Below are 17,236 nucleotides of genomic sequence, written 5' to 3'. Positions count from 1 at the left end.
CAGGCCTACGCTGAGCTGAGGGCATCACTCTCAGAACCTCTATAACCCACCCATAGGAGAAGCTGGGAATCTCTGCTCACAGTAGCCCCTGGCACCGTCACGCAACCGAGGCTTCACCAACTTTGAAAATAGAGCGAGTGATGAAAAGATTGGGGGTCACAAGGACGAGAGGCTAGGTGGTAGAGGTGGCATCAGATGGTGGCTGCTGAGACCAGCGGTGGGGTCCTGGCCAGTACATTTATGCTGCTTGACCCCCTTTGGCCTTTGATTTTAGGCCTGGTTGTCAATTCTGAGAACTACCCAGTATCTTTCCAGTAAGTTTCTTCTGCTTAAGAGAGCCAGGTTTGGCTTCTATTGGTTCTTACCGAGAACCTCAGCAGATAGATGTCTATCAATATTATAGCAAAGATATATATGATTATTATAGTGATACAGGGGAAAAACTGGAAACAGGTACAAAAAGATTGTGTACAAGTCCAAGGCTAATGGATTTTTACCACAAATGTCTCTATGTACAAGTCTAATATTGTCATAAAAATTTAAAAAATATTTTCATAATATTTCAAAAAAATTTACTTTTAATGATATATTATGATTGCCCATTATAGAAACATTTTTGTGGTTTTTCTTCCCCTTCACATCTTTTTGGTAACAATTTTGGCAGTGTATAATTACTGTATAGGCATTTCCCATGTAGTGCATCATAATCTCTCTTCTGTGTTTTCAAAACCATATTTTTAAGGAGCCATATAATACTTATCTCAGACTGGGCCTGTGTAAGAGGCCCAGAGAGAAGAGGTCTGAAATTGGGCCCAATATCCAATGACTAAATCAAGAGAAAGGAGCGCCTTTTTCTAATTGGTCAGCCTCCTTCTTTTGGCAGTTCCACTGCCCAGAGGGATGCATTTAAAAAAAAAAAACTCAAGCAAATGTGCTAGATATGCTCCTGTATTCCTAATTCTTTTGAGTGGGTTATATGACAATTTCTTCAACCAGGCTCTTCCTGCTGGACATTTTTTTTTTTTTAAGATTTTATTTATTTGACAGAGAGAGAGAGATCACAAGTAGAGAGAGAGAGAGGAGGAAGCAGGCTCCCTGCCTAGCAGAGAGCCTGATGTGGGACTTGATCCCAGAACCCTGAGATCAGGACCTGAGCTGAAGGCAGAGGCTTAACCTACTGAGCCACCCAGACAGCCCCCCTGCTGGACATTTTGTTTGCTTGCATATTTCATCTAGTTCTTGTTAGCCTGAGATTCTGCCACATTTTAGATTTATTACTTGGCCTTGACTTTCCGGTGGGAGTAAGTCAAAAGGCACAAATATCTTTATGTCTCTTTATAAGCATCATCAAGTACGTGGCTTTCTAAAATGACATTATCTATGTTTCCTGCCAAATTTAGTATGAAAGAGTGGCCATTTCACAGCATCCTCCCCCCAAAGTGAAGGCATTAATTTCTTGAGGTGGCTTATTTGGAGAGCAACCAAATACTCCTTTAAAAAGCTTCTAAGGGGGCGCCTGGGTGGCTCAGTGGGTTAAAGCCTCTGCCTTTGGCTCAGGTCATGATCTCAGGGTCCTGGGATTGAGCCCTGCACCTGGCTCTCTGCTCCGTGGGGAGCCTGCCTCTCTGCGTACTTGTGATCTCTGTCTGTCAAATAAATAACGAAAAAAACCTTAAAAAAAAAAAAAGCTTCTAACAAAATGTCAGATACTTTCATTCTTTCAACTGCTCCTAGAATATGTAAGGTTTTAAACGGTTTCCAAGCATGTTGACACAGAAAAGTACATCTTCATAAATAAAAACTTGTTGACTGTTTCAAGAAAGTTTGATGAGGCTTGGAGCCCATTAATTCAACCTTGATTAGCCGAAATTTAAAAGGAGTTTGGCTTACACTTAACTCATTGTTACTGTAATAAAAATGAAAGTTTTAGAACAATTTAAATACAATGACATCATGTAATTTAAAGAGCAGTGGCTTGGAAAAAAGTCACCAAACAATAGGTTAGCATTATCGGGTATTTTTATTAAAGAACAACAGGGCATCGAGTTGTCTGGGTAATTGAGGGAGAAATTAGACTGAATGACTTTATTAGTTCTGGCCACACATTAGGGGCCTTCAATTAAATCATTTACCTAGCCTCTTCAAGACAAAATAAATAATTCTCTATTCAACAAACCATTCATTCCTTGCTTATTTGGCCAATTACCATCACGGTATCTTTGGAAGCAAACAAAATAGCAGAATTTATAGCATGTAGTTTACACGCGTTAAGATCGATTTTGCCAGCTAAGGAAAGGATGACCCAAACAAAGGGAAGTGGTGAAAACAAAATAGTAATGCTAGGATGGGTCAGAGAGCAACACTTGGCAAATTGTGCCAAATTGGTCGACCAAGCGAAGCACTCTATTGGGAATTGCAAAGTAGGAAGTCCTATTTTTGACTCTGCTGACCTCGGTGAATATTTCCTTGTTTTAAAAATGTGCATAATTCTTTGCTACCTAACAAAGAGGTCTGTTATGAAATTAATGAGTCTATAAAATGTCTCTGGAAGCCCTTTCTTAAATGCACACCACAATCTTGTATTCATACAGTTTATGTTCCTGCTCTTTGAAGATATGCCAGTCTTTATTAGTATTCCTGTGGCGCCTTCTACCACTCCAAGTTCACTTTAAGTCCTCATAAAATTAATTAATAGAATGACCACTATTTTAAGTGGGAGACTTTGCCTTCAGAAATGGTTTCCTGTCCCCATATGATAAATGTTAGGGTATTAAGTTCGGTGCGAAATAGAGAGGGAGGCGGCGAAAGGGAACCTACTCCGGGGCAAGCGCGGCCAAGCGGCGCCGGGGCAGCCCGTGGGCGCTCTCGGGACCGCTCACCTCCCGGTCTGCGTCGGGCCCCCGGAGCCGAGTCGCTCCGTTCGTCCCGGGCGCCCGCGGGCCGGGCTCGCGGCGGCCCCAGCCGGGCTCGATTACTTTCGCCTGGGCGAGAAGCAGCACCGCCGCTCCAGCGGGAACCCTACCGCGGCGGGGAGGGAGGAGGTGGGGCGACGACAACAAAAAGAAGTAAAGTAGGAGGAGATTCTCCCGGGAGGGCCCGGGCGGGCGGGGGGGCGGGTGGCCGGAGGCGGGGGCTGGGGGGGGGGGCAGCGGCGGGCTCGCGGGAGGAGGCGGGGACAGGCAGAGGGACCCCGCGCCGGGAGCCTCACGCCCCGCCCCGAAGGGGCGCTCCGCCGCTCCGGCCGCGCGCCTCGCCCCCCTCCCCGCCCTCGCGGCCCGCGCGCCGGGACCCCCGCGGGCCCGCCCCCCGCCACCCGCGCTGCCCCCGCCCCTCGCGCCTCCGTCCCCGCCCCCTCGCCCAGCGCCGCCCGCGCGCAGCGTCTCGCGCCGGCCCGGCCCGCCCGCCGGGAAACAGCCGCGAGAGCAGCGGCCTCCGCGGCCGCCACCGAGCCTTCTGCGCCCGCGCTCCCGCCTCGCCCCCGCCCTCGGCGCCTCGTCCCGGGCCCGCGCCCGCACCCCGGCCAACGTTCTCTCGGGGCCTCTCCCGGCCCGCCGCCCGCTTCCCCACCCCCGTCTCCGAGCCCCCCAACCGTCGCGCTCTCCCTCGGCGCGCGGCCCGCCGCCTGCTTCCGGGGCGGGCGGACTGGGCGCCTGGTGCCGGCGGCCGCAGCGACAGCGCCCCCGGGAAGCAGAGGAGGAAGGAGAGAAGAGGTGGAGGTGGCCGCAGGCTGAGTCGCGGCCGGGATGTCCGGGCAGCAGCCGCCGCCGCCGCCGCCGCCGCCGCAACAACAACAGCAGCAGCAGCTGCCGCCGCCACCGCCGGCGGCCGTGGCCCCCGTCTCCGGAATCGTCCTGCCGGCGCCCCCGGCCGTCAGCGCCGGCTCCTCTCCGGCCGGCTCTCCCGGCGGCGGCGCGGGCGGCGGCGGCGGCTTGGGGGCCGCGGCGGCCGCCCTGCTCCTCCACCCGCCGCCGCCGCCGCCGCCCCCAGCCCACCGCGGCCCCGCCGCCGCCCCCCCCGCCGCCCCCGCCGCCCGCCTCGGCGGCCGCCCCCGCCACCGCGCCCCCAGCGCCCGGGCCTCGCCGCGGGCCCCGGCCCGGCCGGAGGCGGCCCGGCCGCAACCCTGGCGGCGGGCAGCAGCGCCGCGGCCCCCTTCCCGCACGGGGACTCGGCCCTGAACGAGCAGGAGAAGGAGCTGCAGCGGCGGCTGAAGCGCCTCTACCCGGCGGTGGACGAGCAGGAGACGCCGCTGCCGCGATCCTGGAGCCCGAAGGACAAGTTCAGCTACATCGGCCTCTCTCAGAACAACCTGCGGGTGCACTACAAAGGTACTGGGCGTGTGTCGTGCGGTGGGAGTGGGGCCACTGACCCGACGTGTCCCGCCGCTGCCGCCTACTCTCGACCCGCCCCCGACCCCCTCCCGCCCGGGGCCCGTGCCCTCCGAGGTGACTGGCCGCCCGTTCCGCTGCTGCGAGGGTGGGACCTGGGTCGCGGGGACTGGGGCCAGGTTCTTGGGGAAGGCAGGTGAGTAGAATGCTCCTAGGTGTAATGGAGCTGGTAATCCTAGGCCAGGAGGAGGACACCTTGAGGGAATCCAGGATGACAGGACATAACTCGCTTTCTGATATTCCCTGAAGATAAATCTTAGGGCTCGGATAGAGGAATCTATGGACCCGGAGTTGGGTTACATTGTTCTCCAGGTGGCGGTGGGTCAGGCGTTCTCTTCTTACGTAGGGGGAACAGAGGCACGATTCTGAGGTATGATTTCTAATTAAGGGAGAGCAGGGATATATAGGGGGAGGGGTAATCAGTGGAGGATTTTGTTCAAAATCAGGCCAGAGATTGTCTGGGGGGACAAAAGGACAAGGGCCCCAAGTTTGGCATCAGTGTTTCTTACTCAGAGCAACTGGGAGGATAAGAGGTGAACCTCAGAAGTAGGTGTTTTTTTAGGGGAGCAGAAACCTACCACTACTGATTGGAAATGCCCTGTGTTTACGTGCTGGTGTTATATAAAGTCTGATTGGAAACGGGTATCTTAAAATGTTACAGAGCATTTTAAAGAAAATTGGCTTATGTTTTACACCTGCAGTTAAAAACAAAAACAAAAAGCAGCCTTAGGCTTGTGTTTGTCCCCCTCCTCCCTCACCTACCTCTCCTCTGTTAAAATAAAGCTTTAAACAGATGAGTTTTATATAAAATTAGTTTTGAGAATTTTTGAAATGTAGTCCAAAATAATAGCATGTGTCAAGTTTACTTGTCTGGGGGAAAACAAAATCAGTCTGATGTGTCAGTCTGTCTGGAACCAAATCCAGTTTTTAGGCCCCAAACCTGAAGCAGGAGCTTTTACATTCAAAGCAGCCTCCTTTTGATTGGCTACAAAGGAAGGGTCTTAATCAGATCCTAGTGACAGGGATGTAGAGGATATAAACAGTTCTTATGGTTAAATTCTTAAAGCATGCAAGACTAAAATATGACAAGAACATTGATAAATAAGTGCTATTTAATTAGAAAGGCGAATGGCGACAGAAATCTACCAGATGATTTGGCTGGAAAGAATCACGCACAAAAATAGGCCTTGTGGAATATTCCTTCTTTTTAGCCATAGATCCAGAGGAGTACTTTCAGTTTTAAATATTTTGTTTCTTAATCTAAATGGTCTAAAATGACCTTTGTTTCCTCTTAAGTTAGGACATTTTGTTAAGACTCTGTGGAGGCTGTTATTTAATTTTGTGTTCCAATTTGTGTGAACAGTGCTGTGCTATGAAGTGTTTGCTTCTTATCTGGCTACCGGAAGGCTTTTTGTTAGACTTGACGAAACTTTATCTTAAATTTATGGTCGATGGTTAATAATAAGCTTATAAAATCAGAGGCAGAAGGTATGGACATTTTTTGAACAAAGAATCCTAGCTTTGCTGAGTCCTGCAGTCATCTGTGATTTTAGGCATGTTACAGGATGGGGCCTCAGTTTCTTCCTCTGAGACATGAGAGTTGAGCTGGATGGTAAGGAAATTTCCAGCTCTGAATTTTCGTGAGATCTAGGTTTTGTGATGAGTTGTTTGTTTTTTTTTTGTTTTTTTTTCTTAGCACTGTAACATGCCTTGATTAGTTTTATTAACTCCTTTTACATAAAATTATGATTTGGATCAGAGAAAAGTTCATGCTTATGAGGAATTGGTTGGAGTTTGGAATATTTATGACACTGCTGCCTCCCATTATTTTTCCTGTTGGCCTCTTTATTACTTTTTGTTGTGTAATACTAAGATTCACTTTCTGGAAACTTCACTGCTTTATAAACATGAAGCATTACTTCTGGAAGAACAGATTTTGTTATCTTTTTTCTTTTCTCTCCCTTTTTTCTATCTACCCTTTGTCTCTCCCTTCCCCCTTGTCACAAACACTGTTCTTTAACCCCCTTCTACTGCCTCTTCCTCTTGTCTTGTTATTTTAATGTGTGTGGGTTTTGTTTTTGTTTTTTTTTTTTTTCCTGTTGTCGTTCTGTGTGCCTTCTGAGTGGACCACACCAAAGTACTGGGCAACTCTGTCCCAGTAATAGGGGAAGGGAGCAAAGGGGAAGTGTCATAGGTAGTGGAGAATAAAACTTTGAAGTCACAAAATAAGAGTGAATTTTAACATTTCATAGTGCCAATTTGATTTTTACCTCAGCATTTTCAGACATTTTTAACATTAAAACTACTGTTCATAAAATGTTTTTTGCATGTTACAGAGTTTGAAAAGATTGATAATTATTTTCCATAATGGTAAGGTTTGTTCTTACCTTTGAAATAGAAATATCTTGGTTTTGCTCTGAACATGCTCGGTTTTTAAAGATGTTATTCTTCTAAGTTGGAATTGCTGTTTTGGGAAGCCATATGGTTCCTTAAATGATTCTAAAGGATTAATGTTAAACAATGCCAGACATACAGTCAAAGTTGATTGGATTGCAGAGGAAGAACAGGGTGTGCATACTATATGTTAAAATTTTTAAGACGACCTTTTGCTTAGCAGTCACACACCAACTGTTGAAATACTCAGGCATAGCCCCTTTTACTTTTTTAAAATTGTCAACTTCGAATAAGTACAAATGTGACGAGTTTAGACTTAGTTATAATGAGGACTTTATTCCAACTTAAAGCATTTTAATGCATATGACAATGGATTCAATTAGTCCTAAATGTTTCAGTTACAGATTGCATTTTTCTTATTTGTGAAGTTATCACATTTGGATACTTTACAAAGCTTTTTAATACACACAAATGTGTTAGTGGATTTGGACAAGAAGGTGGTATTCTCATTTGAGATGTGAGAAAGTGGAAGCACCTGAGGGTTAGATTTTCCCAGTCGCAAGTAAGCCAGGGTTGGAAACTAATTTTCACCAGCTCTAAATTTAGTGCTCTTTCCTACCATAGAGTATTACCTATTTCAGTTTGTATTGAGTTTTAATTTTCGGTAATAGATAAGTCCAGGTGCCTTGATTCTACTGATTTAGGGCAGCTTACAGGAAACAGAAGTGAAAGTTGGAAATGATAGGTAGCCATGAACTAGTGAATTGCACTTTTAATTGAAGCATTATTAATGGCATCTAATCAGTTAGCTGACATTTCTCGTGCTCCCCACTCCCATCCCTTCCAGTATCACCAGTCATCAGGCCTTTGACACTTACTGAATCACTTACTGAATTTTTTGCACTTCTTTTTTTTTTTTTTTTTTAATTTATTCAACAGAGATCACAAGTAGGCAGAGAGGCAGGCAGAGAGAGAGAGGAAGGGAAGCAGGCTCCCCACTGAGCAGAGAGCCCGATGTGGGGCTCGATCCCAGGACCCTGGGATCATGACCTGAGCTGAAGGCAGAGGCTTTAACCCACTGAGCCACCCAGGTGCCCCAATTTTTTGCACTTCTTAAGGTTAAACAAATATCTTGACAATATTTGCTTGCCTACCAATGCAAACGTTTTTTAGGAATTATGGGGAACGATATAAAAAGGTTCCTTAAAATCAAGGAATTGAAAAACCAAACCGAGCTTTTCCCTGCCATCTCTGCCAGTATTATGGGAAATTTTAGCTCCAAAACCGGTAGTTGGTAGTTGCAAGAATTATGTAAATTTAATAATCACATTTGTGGAAAAGTAGTGGTGATGATAATTCACAGAGCTGTTGCTGTAGGGCAAGTAGTCTGCTGGACAGTTGGTGTACATGCCTTGCTCTCCATGCATTTATTCGACAAGCTTTTAGTGAATGTTTACTTTGTGCCAGGTTCTGGCCATGCAAAGGTGATAAGATACTGTCTTTAAATTCAGAGAGTTCAAAGCAGGTAAAACACACAAGTGTAGTGAGGGAAGAGTTCTGAACAGTCCTGTGGAGGACAGGAGGAGCGTCGACCCCTGGCTGATGCTGGAAGTGATGAAGTTGGTGAGTCAGGGCCAGCTTTTGGGAGAGCTGAGGCCAGCATTGGGCCCGCAAGATGAGGAGGATATAGGAGAGGAGGAGGGGGGCTAGGCATTACATGTGAAAATGCGTAACTAAAAGCTTAAGAGGTGAGACTACTGTATATGTTTGGATCTATAAGCACTTTTGGAGTGTTGGAATTTAGGAGTGTGTGACAAGTAGCAGCTGGGAAAAGATTGAGAGAGGCCTTCGGAATATTTTACCGAGCTTAGATCTTATCTGTAGGACAGGAGGAATCATCAAAGGATTTTATTTATTTATTTATTTATTTATTTATTTTCATCAAAGGATTTTAAACAGGAAGTGACTGGTTCATATTTTCATTTTTGTCATATTATACAACTAATTGGAAGATGGATTTAAGGAGTACAAGGCTGAAACTAGCAAACTCATTGAGAAGTCTCTGTAGGAAATAAGGACCTGAACTCGGTCAGTGGTGGGGTGGAGCAGAGCAAACGTTATTTGTGATGTTTTCAAGTGACACTGATAGGAGTTGATGGAATGGTGGAGAGAGAAATCAAGGATGACACTTGGGTTTCTAGCTCTGTGAGTTTCTTGCAGTGAACCGTGAATCGAATAATAATTGCAAGGAAGCATTACAGTGTATTTGGAGATGTGTAGGAATGGGAATCTCAGCCATATGACCTGACTTCATGGAAACCAGAAGAACCTGGAGAAGCCTTCCAGAAGGAACAGGAACAGATCTTCTGGAGTTAGGTGGCCCCAAGTATTGCAGCAGCTGGAGTTCAAGACATTTCACTTTATTCTAGTGCTGAAGTGACTCCGCTGTAGTTTCTGGTTGTTTAATTCTCTTTTCCCTCTTGACTGGTTTATCCTTTTCCTTCCTATTCCAGAGTCCTGAGGGACTTAACAGATTGGATAAGCTAATTGCCATCATTCTTAGTTGGGCAGAGCTTTTCCCATTACATGCTGTGGTGTTGGATTGGTGGCCTTGGTGTCAGCTGTCAACCTGTGTTGGGTCAGCTTTAGGGTTGTTAAGGGTAGTTATGAAATACAGAGTGCCCTCCTGGCACAAGGAGAGTCTGGGCCCCGCTTCTTCCGGGAGGGGTAGCCTGTGAGGCCGTTTCTTGTAGGAAGGGTGGGCACATACCATAACTGGCCTGCGTGTGGGGAGGGGTCTAGGTCACGACTGATTTGGGAGTTACCTCTAGGTGGTGGCTGAAACTCAAGGAGAGGGTATGAGAGAGAGAGAGTAGGTAAAGTGAGAAGAGCCATGGGCCACAGATGGAGCCCTGAGCTGAGCGAGGCCAGCATTAAAAGACTGGGGAGAGTCCAAGAAGCACTCGTCAAGACGTACCTGGACAGGGCAAGGGTGTGGTGTCACAGAAGCTGAGCAGAGTATCAGAAATGAGGATGCGACCTTTGGTGTCAAATGCGACAGATCGGTTTAGTGAGCCGAGCAGAGAAATTTTTCCACTGGATTTGGAAATTAGAGCATTGTGACCTTAGAAGAGCAGTCTGAATTTAGTGATGGGGCAAAGATCAGAGTCAGTAGTGGAGATCGAGCAGAGGGGATAGCGAATACAGATTAGCCTTGAGAAATAGAGGCGGAGGGAGAGCTCACGCGGTACCTGAGGAGGATGAAGTTAAGGCAGGATTGTTGTTGTTGTTTTAAATGGTTGATAGTGGAATTAGGTTGTGCCTGGTGATTACTTTCTAGTGTCAGCAAAGACGATGAAGATCCACAGAATCAAAATTATCCATAAAAACCCCTTTGGAAAGTACTGTGTTAGAGACTGTTGTATCATTTCTAAGTAAGTCTCATTTTAGCTCAGCGGTGTGGGTGAAACTGAAGTGACATTAAGTTGGATGAGAGTGTCATGTTAGTCCGATGCACGGAGTCCCAGTGAATGTGTACAGAATTTAACATAGCTTCTGGCAAATAAAATTAATAGTAATAGTACTTGCTTTCGTTACCTTAACATTAAAAAAAAAAAAGGTTAGTTATGCTCACTACGAAGCCCAGTGCATTATCGACTGTGGTTTATAGCACCAAGGCATGTAGGATTTTGTGGAAAATGGCTATTTTGGGGACACTGCTGGTACACATTGAGAGATGGAGGGGGAAGGAAAGTGAAGAAGGGAAGGGTGAAGAAAAGCTTAGGAGGCCAACAGTGCTGGCTTGGAGGGAGGAGAGCCGTTCCGGAGCACAGGGCAGTCCTGAAGAAGAGCGGAGGACACGTGACTCCTCTGGAAATAGGGGAAGAGGTGAAGATGCGTGTGGACACTGACCGCTTTGTAATAGGAGAGTGAGGAGTGGCACAGGGTGGTAGACAGCAGCGGAGTCCCGTTATCTGATAAAGTCGGTGCGGCCGTGTGCTCACTTATCCGAGTTCGGGACCGAAGCTTCGCGTGAGTGATGAGAACGTGTAGCCATCCATGGAGGGGAATGGGGAAGTAGCCAACGAGAGGTTTCTCAGTGTGCGGTTGACAGCACTGGGAGAGCCCAGCGAGAACAGTGGTTCGTAGTGTTGGCTGTTGAAAGACTTGGATTTTGTTTGGGAGAGGGCGGCCGACCAGGCCAAGAGTAGGGAAGGTGGAGTCCACTGCTGATCTAAGGCTTGTGGTTTTGCTGGCTGCCTGTGGTGGGAGGGTAGGCATGTGAGAGAAGTATCAAGGATATTTGAGAGCTCTTAAGTGATCACCATGTACCCTCTACTGGAAGAGGAAGAGGGGAAAAAGGGTTCAGGGAATGGGAGTTCTCTTGATGTTCAAGAGGAAGTTTGGAAGCGAAGTGTTTAGAAAGGGGAGAGGATAGGGAGTTGTGTCCTAGAGGTAGATACAGGCATTTCAGCTCCAAAGCCAAAAACGTGTTCCTGGGAAAATGTACTCCTACATGTTCCACAGAATTGGGCGCCAAAAGTAACGGGTCTTATGGCAAAAATCGGGCAGGGGCAGACCACTTAAAACCTTTGGAACTTTGGGACCAGAGCACCACAAAAATAACAGTCCTAGTAAAATACAAGCCCGGTTCGGTTTGTGCTGGCATTTGTGGCCAGCATCCCAGGCTGCTGATCCTTTAGAGCCCTAAGCCCTGGCATTGGGCTTCCTTCTTAGAGATGTAAGTGCTTGACAGCTGTTTAATCAGAAATAAATATCTGATTCACGGTTTAGCCCTTTTCGGCCCGCACCCTCCTTTTCAAACAAAGAGGAAAGGCGTACAGACTTCAGCTGTTAGAATGGCTAAAGCCCGATGAAAACCTGATAAGACCCGTTGCTGGCGCGTGGCCGGTGGGAGCTCGAGGTGATGCGGCCACTCTGGAAGGTGGTTCGGCAGTTTCTGACAAAGCTAAACATACTTTTACCAGCAGCTGAGCTCCTACCCGGCTGAAGTGAAAACTTAGGCCCACACAAAAACCTGCATGTGGATGTTCATAGAGACTTCTCTCATAATTACCCCCCAAACAAGCAGCAGCCTCAGTGTCCTTGAGTAGGTGAATGGATGAGCCTGATATATCCATACAATAGAGTATTATTCAGCGATATAAAGAAATGAGCTGTCCGTCCCTGTAAAGACACCTGCGGATCTCCAGTGCATGTATTGCTAAGTGAAAGAAGACAGTCTGAAAAGATTATATACTGTATCATTTCAGTTACCTGACATTCTGGAAAAGGTAAAACGATAGAGATAGTTAAAAAGAGTGGTTGTCAGGGGCTTGAGGGGAGGGATAGGCAGTGCACAGGGGATTTTTAGGGCAGTGAAAGTATTTTGTATGATGCTCTGCTAGTGGATACATCACACCATGTATTTGTTTAAGATTTTATTTATTTGACATAGGGAGAGAGAGAGATCACAAGTAGGCAGAGAGGAAGGGAAGCAGACTCTCCACTGAGCAGAGAGCCCGATGTGGGGCTCGATCCCAGAACCCTGGGATCATGACCTGAGCTGAAGGCAGAGGCTTAACCCACTGAGCCACCAAGGTGCCCCATCACACCATATATTTAAAACCCACAGAAGTTTTCAGCCATATAGAGTGAACTTTAATGTATGTAAATTAAAAAAATCATTTGGGGGGGGGGCAAGTCCCAGGATAAAATGCAGAATGTGATAAAACTGTATTACAAATATATGAAACAGCATCAGAGAAGGGGGGGAAGAGTGCTGACACAGGTAACTTTGGAAATCAGTAGTCTGTAAAACTAAAGGTAAGAGAAACCAAACTTACCAATAAAGTTGTATCCCATGGGAATATGAATTAACAATTCAGATGCTGTTACTATACATGTATACTGGAATCAAACAATTAAATGGATGGTGGGTGGTGGGAGCTGTTTCTTATCATTGGGGTGGAATTTTATAGGAAAGCAGAGAGAGAATGTTAGAATGATCGGTGTGGTAATAAAGTTGGAGACCTTAGTGTGAACCTCATGTCTGGTTTAATACAAACATGGACGGTTACGTGTAGAAATGTAGGCACACACACACAGGGGTTTAGTATACATACGTATATTTCCTTGCTCTTATCAATGAGAAAGCCCAAAAGCAGTGACACCCCAGTAACAGGGAGCATGCTTAGTAGCCATATGTTGGAGAAATGGATGATTGCAGAAATGGCCGATTCTAGGACTGGGGCAGGAAGCATGCACGATGAGCCTCCAGTGTCTTCTGGGGCCTGAAAGTAGCAAACAAAGAGAAACCATAATACAGGTATGTCAGAGGAGCCAAATGAAAAAGTCCCCGTGGCTAATTAGAGCAGCAAAGTAAAGTAGTATTGAGTTATAACACAAAGTAGAAAGTAAATATGCAAGAGACGGTCCCTGCTGATAAAAACAAAGAGGCGATATCTTAGTACTTTTTGATCAGTATTGGGCTTGAGTTTTCCCCAGATGGCTTAATACAGTGGCAGGTGTGGCAGTTCCTGAAGGCACTGAACTTTGGACACTAGGAATGCACTTGTGGAGGTGCCCCAGGTTTTTGACTTAGGGTTTTTTGTATGTTGCTAGGTTTTTCCCTTCACTTCGTTGATGTACCGGGAAAAGCTGTGTTAGGAACTAAATGACTTCTTTATTATGCTGACATCATTCCTGTATTTATCAAGTACATGTGAGCTAATTTGTATTCAAGAAATGTTTTTTGTAGCAGGATAGATTTCGTTAGAATTTACTCTTTCTGAGGTGGAGTAGTTTCAGGTGATGTCAGAGTCCAGAGTGTGGCTCTAGGAAGGAATGATTAAAGTTAGAGTCGGAAGTCAGTGGGAGTAAAGAGGTCCAGGAATTGAAATGTGAGATCAGTAAGATAATCACGAATAATTGGGAAGTGTGGTAATGTTGTATGGGACAGATATGTGTTGCTGTGAGGGCATATAAAAAGGAGGTTGGACAAGTCAGAGAGGTCAGAGCAAGAGTCATCGACGAAGGAAAACGTGAGATAAGAGCAAATGGATGAGCAGGGCATAAGCAGGTAAGGAGGAAGGGTATAGCACTTTCCAGTTTGGTGTGGGGAAGAGTTGGGGCAAAGACCATGGTCAGGCCAGTGTGGCAGGTTCAGGAAGGTGGTGGAAAGTGCTGACGACCAGATCAGCAGGGTTTTCCTTGGCTGAATGGGAGACTGTTAAGGAATTTTGGTTGTATGGGGGAATAGAGGTACAAGGAAGACTGAGTTGTATTTCCAGAAAGGCAACTGGGACTGCATATTGGAGAGTGGAGGGGGGAGTTGGAGGTGAGCTTCATTCAAACCCTTTCCTTCCATGTACAAGGAATCGACAGGTTGTGAAATGAAAGAGGGGGTCTTGCTGGTCTTAGAGCTTTGAAGCAATAAATGTATTTTCTTTTTGAACTACGTAGAAAATACTTAACATTGAAGACTTCGTGGTTTTAACAGTTTATACTTTGGTAGTGTGAGGTTGTTTTCTGGTTGTCACAGAATTCAAGGTGATAAGCTTCCTGCTGATGAACATTATTAGAAATAGGCCCTTCACTCTGACATTATTAGTCTTACCCAAGAATATGAATGCTTTTAATCTGACATCTCAGCTTTTTCCTAGGTCTTTACATTTAAATTTAATTTAAAAATGAAACAAATCTTTTAACCTTTATGAAATTTTTCCATTGTCTAAGTAGAACATAGTGAGTATAATAGAACCTTGAAGATTAAGGATTATGTAGTTGTTGATAGTAATTTTTACATGAGGGGAAAGTGTAGGGCAGTTTAATTCATGTATGGATTTAACGCATGGTTTACTAATTCAGGGCAAGTTATATAACATCTGTAAGAGTTTTCTCTCTTTAAAATGTGGTTAATTTAAAAAAATGAAATGAGGTTAAAACCCATTTCACAGATGTTGAATGAGAAAAATCTATACAAAAGCACTTAGTTCTTTGAGAGAGAGTTTACCCTCAAATATTAATTTTCTTTCTCTTTTCCCATAGAAGTAGCAAGAATAGGAGATAGGAGAACAAGTGACATGATCCCAGAATTCTTATTGTAACTGGGTCCTTCCTGTGGGTTCAGAGCTTGCTCTGGATTGGACTTCCTGCATTTAAATCTCAGCACAAATCCTGGTTTGGAATTCTCACACAACATTATGACCTTGGGCGAGTCTCTTCATCTTCCCTTAATTTCCTTTCCTTAATAATAAATAGTACCTACTTCTGAAGTTGTTTTGAGTGCTAAACAGGTGAACAAATACAGTACTCTTGGCGTAGTGCCTTTCACGTAGCATTAAATATATGGTAACTGTTGTCGTCATCATCATCATTGTTGAGAATACCTTAGGACTACTCTATCCCTAAAAGTTTTGGTCACTTCCCTTCCAGAAAAACCAAAACCAAAATAAGAGCTAGTTGATTTAGGACTCAGGGTTTTCTTTATACTTTTTTTTAACTGTCTAACTAATTTTTAAATGAATTTAGTTGGCCCGACTATTTCCCAGGCAACTCAATTATTTGAACACATATTTAACTTTTTTTTTTTTTTTTTTTAAAAATTTTTTTTTTTTATTTGACAGAGAGAGCACAAGCAGGGGGAGCAGCGGGCAGAGGGAGAGGGAGAAGCAGGCTTTTTGCTGAGCAGGGAGCCCGATGCAGGGCTTGATCCCAGGACTCTGGGATCATGACCTGAGCCACCCAGGAGCCCCACATATTTACAGTTTAGATGTTTTTAAGAAGGGACCTGTGTCATTCTGCAGATTTATGCTATTTCTTTTTCTTCTGCTTAGCTCAGTGTAAATCAGTTACCTCCATATGTTAAAAGCAATTTGGGGGGTATCTGTATATTGCTGCTCTTGTTTTTATCTCCCTAACCAACTTTTATCACCTCTCAGTGGTCACCAGGCTGAGAACTTTTGCCCATAACCTATATACTTAAGACGTCTGGGGACACAGGTTTTCATGGTAATAAAAGGGAGAGGCTGAGTTCATTCATTTTCTTTTGGGCCATGTCAAAATGTGCTTATTTGCATTGCAAATGTAAACTTCACTGTTTAATGATGTAATATGATGAAGTGTATGGGAAAGGAAGGTATCTCATTGGTGTGTGATGGTTATTGTATAGCTAAGATACGATTTTTGATTTAAAAAAAGGTATTTAGTTTTAAAACAATCGTGGTAAATTTGAGAAGGGGAATTTTTCTGCCCATGAAGGTAATGTTATAGTATGACTAAAGGACTAATGACTTAAGTTTGTATTGGGCGAAGCATATTTAACTGGAACAATGAATAATAGAGTATTTTTTGTCATGGAGTCATTTTGGGGATTGTGCAGACTTGTCTTACTCTGAGTGCTTTCTGACATGCTACTTCAACTTCTCTTTTTCTTCTGCTGTGGTTTTAGGGGTGTATTTTCTGTTGCTCACTTGATTTTTGTTCATATGCTGGCTTTCAGGCTAATTTGTGTCTTGGGTGAGGGACAGGGGAGGTGATTGTGAGCGAAGGAAATCCTTCAGGATTAGAATTGAAGAATAGCTATTTTAAAAAGTTTAAAAGCCATTGTCTGACAGATTCCCTAAAGATTTCAGCAGCGGTATGATGATGCATTCCTTTCTTTAAAAAGAGAGAAAGAATATACAGCTAGAGATTAGGTATATTTCTTAGTAGGCTGTAATTGACCAAAGAAATTTGTTGAATCAGCCTTTGTGTAGAACTGATAAAAGTATGTCCAAGAACAGACTTAAGTTTTTTGTTTTTTTTTTTTAAAGATTAAAAAAAAAATTATTTAAGAGAGACATGAGTGGGGTCCTGGGGGTGGGACTGAGGGAGAGGGATAAACAGACCAGACTCCCTGCTGAGCAGGGAACCTGATGTAGGGGCTCAGTCTCAGGACCCACGATCATGACCTGAGCTGAAGGCAGTTGCTTAACCAGACTGAGCCACCCAAACTTGAAAATTCTTAAAGTAAGAAAGCTGCTTTGCCAATTCAGTTAATTATATAAAATTTCACTTAAAGATATACCCATGATATAGATGCTTTTGGTTTAAAAAATAGCCCATTTGGGGTGCCTGGGTGGCTCAGTGGGTTAAAGCCTCTGCCTTCGGCTCAGGTCATGATCCCAAGGTTCTGGGATCAAGCCCCGCATCGGGCTCTCTGCTTAGCAGGGAGCCTGCTTCCCTTCCTCTCTCTCTGCCTGCCTCTCTGCCTACTTGTGATCTCTGTCTGTCAAATAAATAAATAAAATCTTTTTAAAAAAATAGGCCATTTGACAAAAGAATGTTGCTTGGAAATAATATAGGTATATAAGCATATTTGGATCTAATAAAATTAAGATCATACTTTCATCATGTTCTTCAAATGCATCCTTTTTCTCTTAAAAATATAGTCTATCCTGAAATATTAGTTTGGT

The 17,236-nt window shown here is 44.8% G+C and overlaps 1 protein-coding gene across 1 annotated transcript in view; it reads left to right on the top strand.

Moving 5' to 3' along the window:
• Positions 1-3,677: 3,677 nt before the first annotated feature.
• LOC111156675 (RAN binding protein 9) overlaps positions 3,678-17,236 on the top strand; it is an 88,550-nt gene continuing 74,991 nt past the window's right edge. Inside the window, 3 exon segments of the mRNA XM_022517704.1 lie at positions 3,678-3,986; positions 3,988-4,067; positions 4,069-4,325. Of these exon segments, the coding sequence (XP_022373412.1) occupies positions 3,744-3,986; positions 3,988-4,067; positions 4,069-4,325 (580 nt within the window). The 5' untranslated portion in view covers positions 3,678-3,743.

Source organism: Enhydra lutris, unplaced genomic scaffold (assembly GCF_002288905.1).
Source record: "Enhydra lutris kenyoni isolate GAN:26980312 unplaced genomic scaffold, ASM228890v2 scaffoldscaffold48, whole genome shotgun sequence".
Classification (NCBI taxonomy): domain Eukaryota; kingdom Metazoa; phylum Chordata; class Mammalia; order Carnivora; family Mustelidae; genus Enhydra; species Enhydra lutris.
The sequence above is the reverse complement of the archived record's forward strand: the minus strand, read 5'-3'. Positions and strand labels throughout refer to the sequence as shown.